Source organism: Musca domestica, unplaced genomic scaffold, assembly GCF_030504385.1.
Source record: "Musca domestica strain aabys unplaced genomic scaffold, Musca_domestica.polishedcontigs.V.1.1 1, whole genome shotgun sequence".
Lineage (NCBI taxonomy): Eukaryota > Metazoa > Arthropoda > Insecta > Diptera > Muscidae > Musca > Musca domestica.
The window spans coordinates 11,145,045-11,165,410 of NW_026712114.1; the positions used below are offsets into that span (position 1 = coordinate 11,145,045).

At 33.0% G+C, this 20,366-nt stretch overlaps 3 protein-coding genes across 4 annotated transcripts in view; all 3 read left to right on the forward strand.

Annotated features, from left to right (window-relative positions):
• The window catches only part of LOC101887826 (sodium-independent sulfate anion transporter), a 33,877-nt gene extending 24,282 nt beyond the window's left edge, over positions 1-9,595 (forward strand). The window contains exons 1-6 of one of the 2 annotated variants that reach the window (XM_059118868.1): positions 5,453-5,602; positions 5,674-5,921; positions 6,065-6,478; positions 7,785-8,142; positions 8,220-8,522; positions 8,599-9,595. In XM_059118868.1, the coding sequence (XP_058974851.1) occupies positions 5,575-5,602; positions 5,674-5,921; positions 6,065-6,478; positions 7,785-8,142; positions 8,220-8,522; positions 8,599-9,107 (1,860 nt within the window). In that variant the 5' untranslated portion in view covers positions 5,453-5,574 and the 3' untranslated portion in view covers positions 9,108-9,595. Of the gene's footprint in view, positions 1-5,452; positions 5,603-5,673; positions 5,922-6,064; positions 6,479-7,784; positions 8,143-8,219; positions 8,523-8,598 lie in introns of those variants that run through there. The other variant, XM_059118861.1, reaches the window with a different exon arrangement.
• Positions 9,596-11,788: 2,193 nt separating this feature from the next.
• LOC101895228 (60S ribosome subunit biogenesis protein NIP7 homolog) lies at positions 11,789-12,603 on the forward strand. Its single transcript, XM_005191867.4, has 2 exons — positions 11,789-11,975; positions 12,042-12,603. Exons 1-2 carry the CDS (start codon positions 11,920-11,922, stop codon positions 12,526-12,528), a joined length of 543 nt encoding a protein of 180 aa, XP_005191924.1. The 5' UTR covers positions 11,789-11,919; the 3' UTR covers positions 12,529-12,603.
• Positions 12,604-13,526: 923 nt separating this feature from the next.
• Positions 13,527-20,366, forward strand: part of LOC101895402 (nicastrin) — a 34,208-nt gene continuing 27,368 nt past the window's right edge. The window contains exons 1-3 of the mRNA XM_059118879.1: positions 13,527-13,847; positions 14,096-14,191; positions 14,262-14,993. Of these exons, the coding sequence (XP_058974862.1) occupies positions 13,769-13,847; positions 14,096-14,191; positions 14,262-14,993 (907 nt within the window). The 5' untranslated portion in view covers positions 13,527-13,768. The remainder of the gene's footprint in view (positions 13,848-14,095; positions 14,192-14,261; positions 14,994-20,366) is intronic.

Genomic DNA, 20,366 nt, shown 5'->3' on the forward strand with positions numbered 1-20,366 from the left:
GACTAAAGTTTCAACAACGACCAGAAAGGAGTATCCAAAAAGATCACAAAATAGTCTCTGTGGACGAGTAGAACGGAGTCTCTATAAACGACCAAAGAAAATATCTACAGACAACCAGAGGAGGGCTTCTATAGACAACCAGGAGGGAGTCTCTATATAAGTTCAGAAGAAGATCTCTATAGATGATCAGGAATGAATCTCTATAGACGTTCAGAGGAGACTGTTTTAGACGACCTGAAGATAATCTATATAGACAAGCAGAAGAGAATCTCCATAGAAAATGTGATATGAGTCTTATAGAGATATGATATGAGTCTCTTAAATCATATTCGACATTAGAATAGAGTTCTGTCCTAACCTCAAGATCAACAAGTCACACATATCATGTTTTATACGTAAATATACGTACCTTATATATTTATAAAGTGCGTGTGCAAACCACACGATATGTGCAGCCACGGAATCGAAAGATATCAAGATTATCTTGACATACGCCTTTCTTTATGAGCACGATATTCAATTGTTGATTATCACATTTGTTTATAAAAATAATATTTTTTTAAATAACAGAGTATATACTTATTTTTACATATATATCTGAAGTGAATGTCTGACGAGATCTGCCCTGCCAAGCCTTTTCAATTTATTTTTGTGGAAAATAAATGAAAAAGGGATCAATAAAGGAAGCTATTATTATAATTTTGCTTCCACTCACTAAGGGACTCAAGGAGGGAGGTGTTGAAATTCAAAACTTGTTTTGAAATTCAAAACTATTATTAATATATATATATAAATATATATATATATATATATATATATATATATATATATTTTTTTTTTTTTTTTTTTTTTTTTTTTTTTTTTTAATAAAAATTGTCATGAAATTTTTATTGGATTATCCGTTGTAGTTGCACAGGAGAAACTGAATTGAGATGAAGAGTTTATATTGAGAAATTTAGGAAGACTAGATTTTTTCAGATATATTTCGAAATATTTTGATTATAATTCGAAATCGCATTTGTCATCTTAAACATTTGATTCGAAAAATAATTTTTAGATTTTTACATTTCTTTTGAGCCTTAAATTATTTAATATAACTCGAATTAAAGGGTACTTCATTATATAGGAAATTTGTTTGCATTCCCCAACGATCTAGTCGTAATTTGGTATTTCAACTTTACAACAGGTCCCTAACATGGAAGCAAATTTTACAAATCCGTACGAAAGATCCTACGATTTTAGATAGGTGTCTAGCTCTTTGTGAACAAGTTTTACTAGCCTATATAAAAGAACTTCCGATTTTACATATTGTAATACTTTTAGCACATTTTTTAATAGAATTACCTTTAATCTGGGTTTTTTTGTATATAAAATGTTATCTACTTAAAATGTACCTTTTTGCGAAACTCCCAGCCGCCCTTTCATTTAAGAGATTCATCAAATGCAATCGATCTCAAGTTTGACGAACGATATTAGACAATGCCATAGCATTATTTTTACGCTTGACTACACATTTTCAATTTTCATTTTCATTTCACAAACAAAACAATTTTCTATTCTCGCCATAACAAAAATGTATTTTTTTAGGGGAGGGGTGAGCAGCGGATAGATCACAACCCTACCTATACTGTTGTTATTTAAGTCTTATTGTATTTAAAGCTGGCTTTTAGCCATTTAACAGATGAATGCTAGGGAGAGCGTGATTTTTGCTTTTCCCAGCACCTTAACAAAAAAAAACGAATCAGTTTAAAGTGAAATTAAAGAAAATAAAATAAAAAACAATTTGTTAATCAATGCTCTAATCAATGTTTGATGTGAGGAAGATGTTGTGGAAACTTTGGACTTGAAAATTTATTTTATTTTATTTTATTTTTTTGGTTTGTTTCATAGAATTTATAAAAATTGTAGGATTTTTTTTATTGCCACAATTATGTTTTCATTAATTGTTTTTATTATAGAGAAAATAAACCTTGAAGAATCCTGTTTTGTTTCTGGGTTAAGTTTAATGTTCGAATACACCTTGCTTGCTTGTTTTTCGTCGTCATTTCTGCTGCTGTAAAGGTCTAAACCTCGCCCAATTTAAGCAGAAGCGGCAGTTACATTTAACAACAGCAGTTAAGTGATGCCCTAAGTGCTATGCTTGTACGTGTTATTATGTGAGAGAATATATTGCTTAACAAAACATTAAGGTGGGTCAAGCTAAAAGTCTGTTTTTTTAAGTAATAATATGACACTATTGATTCGGAAGGGTCTGCGTTTTAACATTCATGACATCCATTTCGCCATCTATTGATATAAAGCAATCGATTAATTGACAAGTTATACAAATCTCAGAGCATACTTTTAGGCGTGAAATAAATTTGGATTTTTTTAAAGAATTTTTAATAATTTATCAATTCAATTCAATTTATCAATTCAAAGATAACCCAAAACGTGGATTTTTTTACAAATGTTAATTCAATTCAAAGAGAGCCCAAAACGTGATTTTTTTAATGAATTTTTAATCGATTCAAAGAGAGCCCAAAACGTGGATTTTTTCAAAGAGAGCCCAAGGCGTGGATTTTTTGCAGAATTGTTGATCAATTCAGAGAGAGCCCAAAACGTGGATATTTTAAAGAATTTTTTTTAAAGAATGTTTAATCAAGTCAAAGAGAGCCCAAAACGTAAATTTTTTAAAGAATTTTTAATCAATTCAAAGGGAGCCCAAAACCTGGATTTTATTAAAGAATGTTTAATAAATTCAAAGAGGACATAAAACGTGGATTTTAAAAAAAAAATTAATAAATTCAAGGAGGAAATAAAACGTGAATTTTTTAAAGAATTTTTAACCAATTCAAAGAGAGCCGAAAACGTGGATTTTTTTACAGAATTTTTAATCAATTCAAAGAGAGCCCAAGACGTGGATTTTTTTTTTTTTGAAAAATTTTCAATTAATTCTAAAATTACCTAAAACGTGTATTTTTTTAAAGAATTTTTAATAAATTCTAAAATTTCCTTAAACTTGAACTTTTTGAAAGAATTTTTAATTAATACTAAAATGACCTAAAACGTGGGTTTTTTTTAAAGAATTTTGAATTAATTCTAAAATTACCTAAAACGTGGTTCTTTTTAAAGAATTCTTAATAAATTCTAAAATTTCCTTAAACTTGAATTTTTTGAAAGAATTTTTAATTAATACTAAAATGACCTAAAACGTGGGTTTTTTTAAAGAATTTTTAATTAATTCTAAAATTAACTAAAACGTTGTTTTTTTAAAAGAATTTTTAATTAATTCTAAAAGCACCTAAAACGTGGGCTTTTTTAAAGAATTCTTAATCAATTCAAACAGCACTTAAAATAAGGATTTTTTAGGGTACGAGTGGGCCGATCTTTCAATCAATTCAAAGAGCACTTAAAACGTGGATTTTTTAAAGAATTTTTAATAAATCTAAAATGACCTAAAACTTGGATTTTTTTAAAGAATTTTTAATTAATTCTTAAATTACCTAAAACGTGGATTTTTTAAAGAATTTTTAATAAATTCTAAAATGACCCAAAACGTGTGTTTTTTAAAGAATTTTTAATTAATTCTAAAATTACCTAAAACGTGGGTTTTTTTAAAGAATTTTTAATTAATTCTAAAATTACCGAAAATGTGTTTTTTTAAAGAATTCTTAATCAATTCAAAGAGCACTTAAAATATGGATTTTTAGGGTACCAGAAGAAGTGGGCCGATCTTTCAATCAATTCAAAGAGCACCTAAAACGTGGATTTTTTAAAGAATTTTTATTTAAATCTAAAATAACCTAAAACCAGGATTTTTTTTAAGATTTTTTAATAAATTCTAAAAAGACCTTAAACGTTAATTTAAAAAAAATAAATTCTAAAATAACCTAAAACATGGATTTTTTTTAAAGAATTTTAATTAATTCTTAAAATACCTAAAACATGGATTTTTTTAAAGAATTTTTAATAATATCTAAAACGACGTAAAATGTGGATTTTTTAAAAAAAATTAATAAATACTAAAACGACCTAAAACGTGCATTTTTAAGATATTTTTAAAAATTCTAAAGCGACCTAAACGTGGATTTTTTTAAAGAATTTTAATAAATTCAAAGAGCACTTAAAACATAGATTTTTAAGGGTACGAGAATGAGTGGGCCGATAAATTTCCTTATCACAGCAGATCTTTTGTTGAAAGAAATATTTAAACTTATTCTTAAATTGTGAGAGATATAATTATTTAAAATTTTGACCCGTTTTTGGGGGAGGTATCGCAGTAATCCCATATATCTCTATCTTCACAGCAGATCTTATGTAAGTGGAAATATTGGGATGGGTGCAATTTGAAGACAATCGGTTACTAAATTCGCATTTTATGGAATCGTGGGGGGGAGGTATCAGAAGGAGTGGATCGATTCTATCATCTTCACACCAAATCTTGTGTTTTGTAAAAATATTAGCATGTGTGCAATTTGAGACAATCAAATGCTTATTTTGCATTTTATGAATATTTTTGTTATTCAAAATTTAACCCTTTTGTGGAGAGGTACCAGAAGGAGTGATCCAATAAATTCCATCTTCACACCAGATCTTATGTTAATAGATATATTATGATGTGGCGAATTTGAATGTGATCTGATGCTCATTTCAACTATTTAGAGCTTTATGAATATTCAAAATATTGACCTTCTTTGGCCGAAACAAAACTTTACAATTGAAATTTTAAAAAAATGATCAATTTGCCTAGAAAGAACCAAAATTGCCTTTTTTAAGAATTTATTTAATTTATTTAACGGAGCTTGAAAATTATGGTTTTAAATAATTTTTAATTAATCAAACCAGGGCATAAAAATGTAATTCGTATATAATCCTAAATATGACTGAAAAATTTAATTATTAAAGAAGTTTTATATATTTCAAATTGCATTTAAAAAAACTATATTTCACTTCTAAACTTTGCCAATTAATATTAAATTTTTGTCAAAAAAAATCCCATTAAGGGCCCCTAAAGGCCTTCACTGAGACCGTTTATCCCTCTCTGTGTTTCATTGGTTGTAAATCTACATTTCGATGCTTTGAAATCAACTAAATCTTTTACACATAGGTTATCTAATTGCTGCACCGTAACTGATCTTACAACGTCTCATCATCCCCCTATTACAACCGGCTTTAATCTCTTTTTAAAAAGAACAGAAGAGATTTCTAGTACCTGCTTGCTAGGCACTTCCATTTTGAGTTTTCTTTAAATGACTTGAAAATGAAATCGTTTTCGTGAAAGTATAAAATTAATTTTGAGTGCACCGACCGACCAACCATTTTTGAAACACAAGATTTGTATTCTATTGTAGTTTTTGGTATTTTTCCTTTCGGTCGGTTGGTCGTGTCAGGTACCTGTTGTGTCAGCGGCACTTCTGTGTTTCATATGCTCAGCTTTCCTCCTCTGGGCCATTATCAAGTTCTTAAAATGGTATTTAGAAAAAAAAGGTCTTCAGTTAAGAATTAACAGCGAAACATAAAGGAGAGGACAACCAGTGGGTCCTCTTGGAAGAATTTTGAAAATATTTTTTATGTGTTACGGACAATTTTAAAATGATGAATTGCTGTGTGCAAACCAATGGTATTTTTGTTAATTTTTTTTAATTTTGCCTATTTTTTATTAAAATGTAATTTTTTTTTAATTTCTTGCAGTGACGGATGATGGCAAAAAGATCATACCTCCCACCAAACCAATGTCATGCGCCAAATCTTGGCTACAAGAGAAAACGCGAAAAACATTCAAAAAGAAAAATCTGCACAAGCGAATACCCATCTTAAGGTGGCTACCCAAATATAATAGCGAGGATGCGGTTGGTGATTTAGTGGCTGGCATAACAGTTGGCTTAACTGTTATACCACAGGCCTTGGCCTACTCGGGCATAGCCGGTTTACCAGCAGCGGTAAGTTTCCAATGAAAAAAATTAATTACCTTAACAAAGAAGAAGACAGTGGAACAGGAATCCCCCTTTTTCATTGTATTCTAATTTGCATTAAATTCAATTTAAATATAAAATCTAATATTATTTTCATTTTGTATTTGCAGTACGGTCTCTATGGTTCCTTTTTGGGTTGTTTTGTCTACATCTTCCTGGGCAGTTGTAAAGATGTCCCAGTTGGTCCCTCGGCCATTGTTGCCCTTCTGACATTCCAAGTTGCCCATGGCTCATGGCAAAAATCCGTCCTACTCTGTTTAATGTGTGGCATTGTTGAAATGCTAATGGGTCTATTTGGTCTTGGATTTCTAATAGATTTTGTCTCTGGCCCTGTCTCGTCGGGTTTCACATCGGCTGTATCGCTTATCATTTTAACATCGCAAGTTAAAAATATTTTGGGCATATCAGCCAAGGGGACAACATTTGTCGAAATATGGACAGAAATAATACATAATATCAAAGATATCAGGGCATCGGATACAATTTTGGGCATCACATGCATTGTCGTCCTGCTGATCATGAGGGTGAGTAGAAATATTTAAATAACATATTGGGTGAGATAAAAAACTGCAACAAAGTCAAACGCCATATTTTTACATTTCTTTTTAAATTTTATTGAATGAAAGCAAAAAATGTCGGAAATGGCATCAAATTTTAGAATAAGTTTAGATTTGTTCGAATTGGTCACCTTTGGCACGAATTATGGATTTTAAACGGCCAATGAAACTGTCACACGCTGCCCGAATGTTGCTCTGCGGTATTTTGGCCCATTCCCGGCCAAGCGTTTGCTTGGGGTGATCAACACTTTGGTATTTTTTAGTGCCAACCTTGCTTTCCAAAATATTCCAGATTGGTTTCCAATATTTCAGGATTGGTATAAGGAGATTTTGGTGGCAATTGTGCGCTGGAAATGAAGTGAGGAACCTCATTTTGTAACCATTCTTGGGTGGCGCGTGCTGAGACCTGTTGGAATGTCCAAGGCATGCGGACAAAATGTTTGCGTGCCCAATGATTTAATACACCCTCCAGAATATTTTCGCGATAATATTCGGCATTTATTCTGATACCACGGCCGAAGATGCACATTTTCAGCTGACCTCTTCGGCAAGTAAACACGATCATTTTGTTTGTTTACAAACTGCTGGACAACGAATGTTTTCTCATCGGAGAGAGAGAAAAGCAAATTCGGCAGTTCACCACTTTCGGCCAAGCCAAGCAACTCTTGAGCTCTTTTGAGACTATTTTCTTTCTGTTGCGGTATAAGTTCTTGTACTCTTTGGAATTTCAATGACTTTACCCCGAGCTCATTTTTTAATATTAGCCGAATGGAATATGGCGATATGTTCAGCTCACAAGCCATTTTTCGGCCAAGTCGATCAAGTCGCTTCTTTACTTTTCGAACCATTTCTGCTGATGTTGCTGTTTTCTTCCGTCCACTTCCTTGACGTCGAGCTACGCTATCAGTATCTCACGGTAACGAGCTGTGGTACGAGACACAAAAGATTTATTCACATTTAAATGCTGGAGTACTCTAACGATAGCCACTTGTGATTTTCCAGCCAAATATAAAGAAATCACACTATCACGCTTGCATTCCATACCACGAATTACTTTTTTTTCTGGAAAATTCTCACCAAAAATGCTTTTGTGCGCTTGTAAACAATATAATGAACTGTCGCTGGAATAATTTCAACAGCTGTCGGACGAGTGGCTTAGTTATGACAGCAGTCTGAAGTTGGTTACAGTTTTTTTCATCTCACCCCGTATTTTTTAATATTCCACATCAATTTTATCCACATTTATTTAATTATTTGCTATCATTACTTCCAGCTGTTGCCATCCTGTAAAATTGGTCCCAAAGAACCCCATTTGCGCTCGAAGACCCAGAATGTCATCAACAAAATCATTTGGATTGTGGGTACGTCACGTAATGCCATTTTGGTTATATTATGTTGTATTATGGGTGTTCTGCTGCACTCCTATCATGAAGGAACACCATTCAAGGTCATTGGTTATATACCACAAGGATTGCCTAGTTTCGCCCTGCCCCCTACTCACTTGAGTGTTAATGAAACATTGACTGGAAAAGAAGAAACTTTTGTTGATATGATGCGTAGCATGGGTTCGGGATTAATTGTAATACCACTGATATCGCTCATGGAAAACATTGCCATATGCAAGGCTTTTGGTAAGCTTCAGATATTGGGAGTATTGAAAGAAATTTGAAAATAATTAGCATTTGTTGTTTTTTTTTTTTAATAACAGCTAACGGCAAACCCGTTGATGCCTCCCAGGAGTTAATTGCCATAGGTGCTGCCAATATTGCCAATTCGTTTGTCCAAGGTTTCCCTGGCACAGGAGCCTTAAGTCGCGGTGCTGTCAACAATGCCAGTGGTGTGAGAACTCCCCTAAGCAATATCTATTCTGGGGCTTTGGTCATTATTTCCTTGATCTTTTTCACACCCTATTTCTATTACATTCCCAATGCCACATTGGCTGCCATTATCATTGCAGCTGTGGTATTTATGGTGGAGGTTAAGGTTGTCAAACCCATGTGGAGGGCAAAAAGTAAGTTTACATTTTTCCTTTAAACCTTCAAAATTCAATTTGTTAAATCGCCAAATTTATTTCTTAACTTTTCTAGAAAGCGATTTGCTGCCCGGCTTGGTTACCTTTGTTGCCTGCCTAGTTTTACCTCTCGAAATGGGCATTCTAATTGGCGTCGGTCTTAATGTCATATTCATACTCTACAGTGCTGCTCGGCCCAAACTCTCAACGGAAATCCTAACAACTCCCGGTGGCACAGAATATCTCATGATCACCCCTGATCGTTGCATCATCTTCCCCTCCGTCGACTATGTACGGAATTTGGTAAATAAACAATCTCTGCGCAACAATGTGCCCGTTGTCATAGATGCCTCACATATTTATGGTGCTGATTTCACAGCAGCCACCGTCATTGAATCTCTTCTGCGAGATTTTGCCTCAAGACGTCAATTGATATTCTTTTATAACTTAAAACCAAGTATTTGTGCCCTATTTGAAAGTTTATCGCCCACGGAATTTGTTGTCTACTATCAGGAACAACAATTGGATGAACTGCTCAAGGAAAGAGACTACTCTCAGGATAAACTGCAAACGGTGGGAGTTTAAGTGATAATAGTTTTTAAGGCTGTAGTGTTAAACACTAGATTAAGTGAAACAAAAGAAATGATTTTTTCCCTAAAAACCCAAACAGGTTATAATTTTCCCCCTAAGGCCTCCTTTTTTAATTAGTTAAAATAATCTTCAATCTCCCTGAAAACTTGTGATGTATACATTTCAAAAAAATGTCTATTAGAAAACAATTATCCCAGCCAGGATTTCTTGTAGAACGTTTTTTTTTTTCTTCTTTTTGTACACCAATCAACAAATTGTTGTTACAAATTGTATTGTTTGTATTAGTGATTAGTGACTCAGGTTACAACAACATAATTATAATTTACATAATAATAATAATAATATTTGTATGTATGATTGTTATTGTCCGGCTTTATTTATACACCGTTGACAATTCATTCTGTCCAAGAAGCTATTTTAGTGATATTTTGAAAGATGATTTTTTTCAGTGTCTTTTTTTGTGTGTTAATTTACATAGAAAATATAACTTAATAAGAATTTCTGTTTGATTTTGACCTATAAAAACACATATATAGTATTAATTTTATAATGTATATAATAAAGAGTATATAAATTTGTATAGTTTTTAAGATCCTAGTTAGTATTATTAGTTGTACTGATGAACGTGAAAAGCTAAAAAAGACAATAAGTTAAACTTGTTAATGGTAGTCTTTAAACGAGCAAAGAAAACAAAAATAAACGAAATAGAACAATAAAATAATTAGAAATTTTAATAAAAAATAATTTGTTTTAAAAGCTGTTTGGAAATTCAAAGTTTTATAAACTATACATTCTGCACTTAAATCTGATAATCGAAATAATTTACTGAGCCTACATAGGCTCCTCCTACCTGGGGAATTTACCTCTAAGCGAAAAACCGAATTCCTTTAAAGTTGTTTGATTTTGTCGCATTTCTCTTTTTCGTTGTTTACCCTGGGACATACAAAAAACTCAAAATTTGTATCTGAATTTCACGGCCATCTTTCGGACGTAGCAAATAAGATCCTCTCAAGCAAGCTCTTCGCCGGGAATGGGCCACAATACCGCAGAGCAACATTCGGGCAGCGTGTGACGGTTTAATTGGCCGTTTGAAGGCCATAATTCGTGCCAAAGGTGATCAATTCGAACAAATCTAAACTTATTCTAAAAGTTGATGATTTTTTCGACATTTTTGGCTTTCATTCAATAAAAATTAAAAAAATGGAGTTTGCAGTTTTTTATCTCACACTGTAAAAACAAAATTTATTAATTAATGGAGATAACTGGGAAGACCATCGTTAAACTATCAAAGTGGACGTAAAACCATCAAGAACAAAACTCCTCCTCTTTACGGGGACAAGCAATCGTCCTGTATTCTCACCAGCAATTTTAGATGGAGTCACATTAACCCTCTCCTCTTTCAAATACCTAGGTACTTTCGATCACCATTTAAAACTGGAAACTGGAAAAATGTTGTGGAACGTGCAAAGAGAGGCCTAGTTGCGGGTCAGCACGTCACTGTCAAGTGGTTCGAAGTTCAACCGTGGTTATATATCACCAGTATTGATTTCTTCTCCAATTTATTTCACATAACTTAAGATCCCAGAGTATCCGAAAGATTGACTGCGCCATACGATTAAATATATGGCAGTTTTGGAGTGTAAAGAAATGCTGGGATGTCCCACAAGCTATGTTTCAGGCCACTACAATATTCTAGAAAATGAGGTAGCTGAGATCGACGTAAAGAACTCGGTTATACCACCCATGTGCCACTTGTTAAGTGAGACACACGAACTCTACTCCGGGAGATTCCAACAAAAATTGATTTTGATTTTCAAAACCTGCCAGAATCTACTAGTTTTGCAATTTTTTTCAGTATCATGAAGGGAAATCAGATTAACGTAGTTAAAATTTTCACATTCCTGCAGTTCTGGAACAGATCAATTTATATTGATGTTTTGTATTAAAAATTTAATATATGGCTTTGCATTTAGGTATAACTCCCGTTAAACGATTTTTGTCTGATTTTCAGTATTTTTGAGGTATCTGCACCCTCTAGTTTCCAATCAAATCAGAATTCAGATTCCCTTTTCTTGGGTTTACTCCTCGCAAAAGATATAGGTATACTTTTAGGTATAGACCCCATATTGCGCCAGCTACTTGAAGGTTTTGGCCCCAAGTTCTAACCAAAAAAATATTTTTATTTCAGAAACTTAACAGGAACTAAACAGAGCAACTTGCTCTGCTCCAGTACCTGCAAGAATCTTCTAGGTTTGCAATTTTCTGTGATATCATAAAGTGAAAATCGGTTATCGTAGTGAAAACCTTTACATTCTCGCAGTTCTGGAACACACCATGTATGATTCTACCAGTTTGCAAATGTTTTCGATATCATTGAGGAAAAATCGGTCACTTTAATAAAAATGTTAACAGTTATGGAATAGGGCAATAGTTACATTTTTAGATTCTTGCAGGTTCTCAACAAAGGATTTGATTCTAGCATGAATACACCTCTTGCCTTAGGCCTTTAACAGAGTTCTCTCTACTCTAGTATTTCAAATAAAAACCCCTCACGATATAATTTTCAAATTACAACTGTTTAGTAGTTAACCTATTTATCGATAAATAACATTAATCGATAATTCAAAGTTAGACTTACCGAACCCTACTGCACGTGGCTGTCAAAAATAAAAACAATCTTGACATTTAATTCATTTGTTGCCTTTGGTCGAACGCGTTTTTATTTCAATTGAATTTCTTTGAAAAAATAAATTAAATCCCACCTATACTGCACATATTGTGCCTGAATTTATAAAACAACAACACAATGAAGCGTTTAAGCGACGAAAGAGCAAAAATTCTATTTGAAAAGCTATCAAAATAGTAAGTAAATCTATTGTTGTTTTTCTTCAAGTCAACTCATCGTGTTTTTGTACGTTCCTTCCACAGCATTGGCACCAATGTCAAACAGTTGATTGATCGTCCCGATGGCACTTATTGTTTCCGTGAACACTTGGATCGTGTCTACTATGTTTCGGAGAAAATATTGAAACTTTCGGAATGTTTTGGTCACAAAAAACTCATCTCTGTCGGAACATGCTTTGGCAAATTCTCCAAAACGAACAAACTGAAATTCCACATTACGGCCTTGTATTATTTGGCACCCTATGCCCAATATAAAGTGTGGGTAAAACAATCGTTTGAACAACAATTTCTCTATGGCAATCACATACCAAAGTCGGGATTGGGACGTATAACCGAAAATGCCGGTCAATATCAAGGTGTTATAGTTTATAATATGAATGATTTGCCATTGGGTTTTGGAGTGCTGGCCAGATCGACAATGGATTGCAAAACGGCTGATCCCTTGACAACGGTGTGTTTCCATCAGTCGGATATTGGTGAATATATTCGCTCAGAAGATACTTTGTTTTAGAAGAAATATTACTACCTATTTAGTTTTGTATTTTTTATGTAAAAGAAAAAATAAAGTAAGTTAAGATAAAATAAATTAATTCGTATGATGATATATTTGAATTGTGTACACGACGCATACCGTGGAAATTTTTGGACGAAGTCTAAAGGGGAATTTTAAATTATCATTTATCTATCTAATCTATCTAAAAATGTATTGGGATAAAATATCTCGAATTGGAATGGAATAAATCCTTGCTAATATGTATAATTAATATGATAATGCCATTCATGTTGGAGCAAATTAATTTGTTGATGTCGGGACTAACAGCATCGAATATCAATTGGGAAGTGGATGACCTTATCTTGTGGCCCAGATAACTTTCTGAATATATATTAGCAACTAAATTGACCTGATAATAGCGACAATTACACTAATAGGAGTCGTTTGGGGAATATGAGTTTTTATTCTTCCAAACAACCTACTTGGCTCGTTGTTGGCCTTGTTATGATCATAATGGCGAAATAGAATTGAACACGATGATGAAATTTATTCGAATACGGTTTCGATTTCCTTTCGATCTAAATAGCTGACGGCCGACTTGGGCTTCAGATTTTAACCCTGAACAAAGAGAAATTCAGTCTCACAAGTTAAAGCTATTTTTGGCATTATGACGGTTGTTTGCGCTGTCGAAATTACCGGATCCTTTTCTTTCCAACCCTTACGAATAAGCGAATAAACAGGATTAGCATTGCCAGTAAAAAAAACGGCGTTGATTTCAGCCGGAAAAATATTTTTAAATGAGGAATAGAGAAAGTTCGACATGAGAATAATATATAACTAATCCTAGGTCAAATATTTCACCATCTGGCAACAATAACATATTTCGTTGTTAATTCTTCTTGTTTTTTTTTTTTTGATTTTAATTGCGTAGTCAGCACTAATATAAAAGGTGCCGCAAAAGTAATCCTCCTACTTTTACATTTGCGTTACCTTGTATATGCACTTATCTGACATTCCCCGTTTTAACAACTTAATGCCGATTCTTCTTCTTCTTTTCTTTCATTTAGTTTGTTATCAATTTAGAGTGAAATGCCGCTTCTTCTTCCTCTTCAAATTTGCTTTGCTGTGTTATTCTTGTCTTCTTATCATATTGTTGTTGTTTGAATGAATTTTTAGTTATTTTTGCGGATTTGTTTTCGTATAAAATTATTAAGAACAATTATAAAGAAGCTACAAAAGCTATACTGAAGACGTAGCCATGGAGCTACATGGGACTCAGGTTGTAAAATACGTTTTATTCGTATGCGTTTTGCTGGCATTGCTCTCAACAAGTGCAGGTGGGTGGATAGATGGATTGAAGATTGTGCATTGGCGTAGTATAGGAGGTTTCACATGGAGATGTAGGCTACCCGATATTTTGCAAGGCAGATTAAAAACAAATCTCAAAATCTCTGGTCAAACTTTCTTTTCATAGCCAAACTGCACGAGTGACTCATTTCCAAGTCTTGGCTTTGTTTACTTGCACCATTTGCTGACCTTTTTAATCATTTTCATTTGTTGTTGTTTTTTTTCTTGGCACGTAAAGTTTGCGGCAAACGTCTTCATGAGAAGATCTACGAGTCATTCTTTGGAGGCTCTTGTTTCCGACGTCTTAACGGTACCCACCAAACTGGATGTTCCTGTAAGAAGAAAATGAAATTTTCCATGTAAAAAAAGAAAATTATTTTACCATTCTTTTCCTTTATCTACAGCTGCTGAATCTGGCTCAGTGGGAGCTCTGCACTATGTTGACGATAATAATCAACTGGAATTCCTTTTGAACTCACCACCTGCTCCACCGTATGCTGCCATTTTAAAATCTGATTTCTTTACACGCCCAAACATGATGCGGCTCAAAAATGAAGGTGGCCGTAACATAACTGCAGTCATTGTTTTGAATGCCTTCAATAACTATACCGGAGACACCGTGAGCTTCTCACATGAACTGAAGTGTCCAAACCAATTTAGTGGCATTTTGAAGCCCAATAGTGTGGAGACATCCACCTGTTCCGCAATGCGTCCCGAAGACACCTGGAATCCATGGGGTTCTGGGTTGTTGCATGAAGATTTTCCTTTTCCCATCATAATTATACCGGATAATGAAACAGTTGTCAGACTCATAGAATGCTTTAAGAGATTTAACAGCTTCGATTATGAAAATCAACATCTGCGTAGCCTCTGTGCAGTGGAAATTAAAAGTTTTATGAGTGCTGCTGTCAGCACGGAAGTTTGTTGGAGACGTTCAAATTACATAAATAATTTGGCACAAACAAGATACTGTGATCCGCTGGAGGGTAAAAATATCTATGCTACTCTATTTCCGCGAAAAATTGTCGATGTCGAAGAAGAGGACGATAAGAGAGCAGCTCAAGTTGATCGTAATGAAAAATTCATAATGGTGACCACGCGAATGGATACAACGGGAATGTTTGAAGGTGTATACGGTGAGTAAAGCTTTTTTACATTTCATACAGACCTTGCAGTATGGGATTACTTTTAATCTGTAGTCATTTTTTCTAAATATGAAAAAGATGTCCATGTTCGTGATCATAATTGAATCCATCGAATTAAGTTTTGCAATTGTGATTAATGTGCTACATGAAATGTGTACAAGGTGTGTACTATTATTAAAATGCAGACAAATTTTTTATATATGTTATACCAATGACATCAATTTTGTCTGGGAAATGTTATCTGTAAATATAAAAGGGTAGTGAAATAACTGATTGACACTGAAAATCAACGCCCAGCCGAAAAGACTGTAGCTAGAATCTTGAAATTTTGCACGAATGTCAGTCTTAGTTTGTAGGCGTGTAATGTATCTAAAAGTACAAAAATTTGAATATTTTGTATTGGACAAACGGAGTGTGCTAGAATTAAATTTGAAATGAGAGTCACTGACGGAGGTGTACCAAAGAGATTTTGGAAATTCGAACTTAAAGGTTACGAAAACTTTTAAAATGGTACTAAGCTTATAAAAAGTTACCATTTGGTGTTACGTACGCGGATACAGCTTAAACTTAACATTTGGTAAAAAATCAATGTGGAAAAGTATGTTTGATATATGTAGGTGGTTTTGGACTAAGAGTGAAAACAAATTTTGCAATTGTGATTCATTTATAGCACGAAATGTATACAATGTATGTACTATTATTAAAATATAGGGACATTTTTATATATGTTATGCCAATAACAATGAAATAAATGTTGTCTGGAAAATGTTATATATATTAAAGGGGAAATGAAATAACTAAGTGACTGACCGTGAATCGACGCCCAGACGAAATGGCTGAAGCTGAAATCTTGAAATTTTGTACAAGGCTCAGTCTTGGTGCGAAGGCGTGTTGTGAGGCTTGGCTTTTGGAAATTCGTACTAAAAAATACGAAAAGAACTAGATGTACTAAAAATGTAATACTTTGTATTGGGCATACGGAATGAGCTAGAATTTGAAACTTGGAATGAGAGTCACTGATGTAGAGAAGGATAGATGTACTTAAATGGAACTAAACTTCTTCTTAGTATTATGTGAACGGATAGAGCTATAAACTTGAAATTTGGTATGAAAATCTAGGATGGAAAGTAAGTTTGGAAACCTGTACTAAGTGTGCAAACTGTACTAAATTGAAAATTTGAAACAGTTTTATATTGGGCTGTTAGTGGTGGCTTTGTAATAAAAATTTGGTTTTGAAAATAAGTATTAAACTGTATTTGGTGTTGGGTAAACATAACATCTTTGGTAATAGGGTCACTGTTTATATGTAACACGGACATATGGAGGAGGTTTCGGAAATGTGTACTAAATTTGATCTTGGTTGAAGGGAAAAAAGTTTAAATCCAGAAATTTGATATAGATGTCACTGTTGGTATCTGGAATACCTCAATTCCAGATATCAGGTGGTTTTGCAAATGTGTTATATAATTGTACGAATAGTACTAAATAGCACTAAATTTGGTATTAGGTGAGGAAATAGATCTGAAATCCTAAAATTTGAAATGGATGTCACTGTTGTCGTCTGTGGTTAAGATTTGGAGAGGTTTGGGTGAAGTGATAGGGCTGTAATCCTCAAATTTGTTCTTGAGTTCTCTGTTGGTTCTCTGAAATGGAGATATGGAGGTGGTTTTGGAAATGTGATCTATAATGTTACGAAAAGTACTAAATAGTACTAAATTTGTTATTGGTGTACTTTTCGCTGACGAAGTAGCGGACACTAGGTATAAATGAAGCAGTTGGTCGTTATTTGGAAACGTTTAAAATTAAATGAATGAACTCATACATTCACATCATTCTGCTTAAGCGTGAACAAGAATGCTATAGCGCACACACACATATGCCGAGAAGTACACATTAAAAAATTTGGATTAGCATGTCCTTGATATATTATTCGATCTCGATAGATGTGTCTCTAAAACAGGGCCATGTCAACGTGGTTTCGGTTAGAATTTTTTGAGCAGTCGATGAGGAAGGCTGTGTAGGATATATTTTGTAGGATAATTATTTCAGTAATTGTGAAAATTACAGCTTTATTTCTACGAAATTATATGTACGATCAACTTGGCAAATTATCAGCGTATAATTCTAAGATGGTTTACATATGTCCGTCTGTGGTAACCTCTCTTTTCATATGTAGTTGAAGTAATTGCTTGAATTCCTATTAAAAAAATGACGAAGCGTTTTTTAATGATGTATTTCAAGATTTGAAATTGAAAAAAATTTAACAACAATTTTTTCTCAATTTTTATAAAGACCGTGGTACAATGAACAATTTCGTACAACCGGGTCACAAACGATACAATCTTGAATACAACCTCTCTCAGTTGTACAACCAGTTGTAAGCAGTGTGGCTTGCATAGGAATATAGATTTTGACAATTAGATGTTGTCAAATGTATAAATTTGAAAAAATTGTAAACATATGATTACATGACATTAACTTCTTATCTCTACCATGAGAGAGACAAAGAAAAACTTGAAATATTTCCTTTTTTTTTAATACCTACGACCACAAAGTAATTTGGACATTTTATGCCTAGCTCATGGTAGAATCATGGAAGAATTAAGAAGGTAAAGTCATATGTTTAAAATTTTTTCAAAATTATTCATTTGACAACATCTCATTGTCAAAATTTATATTTATAAATCAATTGTCTACACTGAAATCAGAGATGTGAAACTGTTTCTTATTCAGTGAAATTTAATAATGTAATTTATAAATGGATAGTCTTATTTGAAATGAGTTGATTTTACCTTGGCCTAGCTCTGCTCTAAAGGAAACATTCCATTTAGTATTTTTATCGTTTAGTATGCTTAGTATTAAAATTGAGCTAAATTTTTCCTTGTTTTGGTGTAGGCCCCCGTAACGGTGTCATCTTATATTCGAGAATCAGAATGTTTCAGAGAGCTGTAGACATTTCTGGCTTTTAGTAGATAGTGTCTTTAATTATAAAAAATTTTCAACATATGTCCCCTTTTAATGGAGCTCACCGATTAAGGTTTTATTTTCAGCATATTTACAGGTTAATAGGACTAAAGAGCTCTGTCCAGATGATTAAGTCAATATACCTTCCGTATTATGGGGAAGATATGAAACTAAAAGTTTTTCCTAGAATAAATAAGAAATTGGTCTGGAGTCGAGCGTGATATGACACCGGGATCGGGGTTGGGCCAAAAATGGGTCATAAAGGCATGTTTATGGTCTATTGAGTTGTAAAAGGTTTTCCCATTTTGGAGGATATAAAAAATTCGATCCAGTTTCTTAAGAACGTTTTAAGGTAAAAAAAGGTAGGATTCGACGCAATGTTATGTTTACAACCTTCAGAGAAAGGATCGCACCATAAGATTTGAGAGGGATTAACTTCCCTCCGATGTTTGGTTTTGTTTTGTGATAATGCTATCGCGAAGGGAACCACTGTAACTTATCTTAATTCTAATAACATTCCCTAGGGGCCCAACGATGTCTCAATGATAATTTTAGAAAATGGGTGAGTCCGGATTTGAGTCTCTCACCAAAGTCTGTCACTAGCCAGACAACTTGTTCCAGAGGTCAATCAGAAATGTTGAGAGAAACGGGGAGATCTGCAAAGTGGGTGATATCTTTTCATTTGTTTTTTTTAAGATTTTAGATTAAAATGTATGTCGACCCATCCTTTCTGAAGATTGAGTCCTGCTCACATGCGATATGTTGAAAAACAGGTAAAAGTTGAGAAGATTCCTGAAGAATATCAGCATAACCATCTGTTTTCGTTGCAGTCATTTGACTCCCTCAAGTTGACATTTAATGAATTTAAAATAATGACACTGGGTATTGTTATTTATTTTCAAAAATGCAAATGTTTCTTCAAAGTTATATATTGGAAGCTACAATATAGTCAAATCTAAAAAATGCAGGCTTCTTCTACATTTCTAAATTCAGACTCTGACTTCAGTAAGACTGTCTGACGCTTCAGAATGATTCCTGGCAAAATTAAGTTTTTTTCTGTTTTAGAGATTCACAATATAGCTGCTAAGGTCCTATTCGGTAATTCTTTAACAAATTTAGTCGTTACTTATTTTGCAAAAACTTATTTGTTTTATTTTTGTTACAATAACAAATGCGATTTTAACAACTTTTCAATCGATAAAACTTAGAGGCTGCATATCACCGGTACCGTCCGTTTTAATGTATTTTTGTATTCTAACATTTTAAGATAAATTTGCTGATTTATGTAGTAGAAGGCAATGATTTAAATTATACTTTTTGGGAAAAATGAAACATTATAATTCTTTTTTATATGCTCATTAAGGACAACATTATAATATATTTAATATGTTTTAGAAAATTATTATAATTATTGATTATAATAATTAATAATATTATTAAGAAAATTAAAACTATATCCGCATAAATCGAGATAAAAAATCAGGTAAGTCAATAAACAACATATATATTATCTTATTGGAAATACATTGAAAAAGACCATCTAAACTACGCAACTGTCGTACACATTTACTTTTACATATGTATGTACATGCAACGAATGTGGAAACAATAGCACGTGCTATTTTAACCGAAACATACCAGACTAATAGCAAGTGGTAACAAATAAACAAGTTAAAATGATCAAAGAATGACGCTCACCAATGGTTATGCTTCATCTGTCTACATGCCTACCTGCAACTTGAAGTAGCAACCCCCTTTTTCCAGTGATAGCATAAGGTGCAAATACCGGAAATAACAATAGTTCCGTACACCATGCACCATACCATTTGTCGGTTTTTATTTAATGGCAAAACAATTAATGTTGGTACGACGAGGGTTGCTCTAGAATGGTGTTTCAAAATACAACATTTGAAAACGAAAGAATATTGAATATTTATGTATTTGTATATTTATGTATTTGTATATTTATGTATTTTATTAGGCTGATATTTAGCAAGATATGGTAAAGAGAAGAACAGATTAACTTTTGTAAACTCTGTCAAAACATTAATTTGTCTGTTTATAAGTGCGATGTAATTTTTATTAATTTTTCAAAAATAATTGTTATTGAATAAAAAAAAAATTGAAAATATTTTTTTCTTTCGACATACATAAATGGAGCCTAAGTACCTTATTCCAAAACGTCGTTATAAAAAATGTAAGAAAAAGGATGAAATTTAAAGGAGAGGAGATTTTTATTACAATATAAAAACGAAATTTGCATTCTTATACCTTTTTAGACAAAAATTTTGTCTTCATATGATTTGAACGGAATGCTGTACTACTGCTACTGTACCTTTGATTCTGCGGACTTAACTTGAATAATTTATTGAAGGTTTTTTTGCTGTATGGAATATTAAA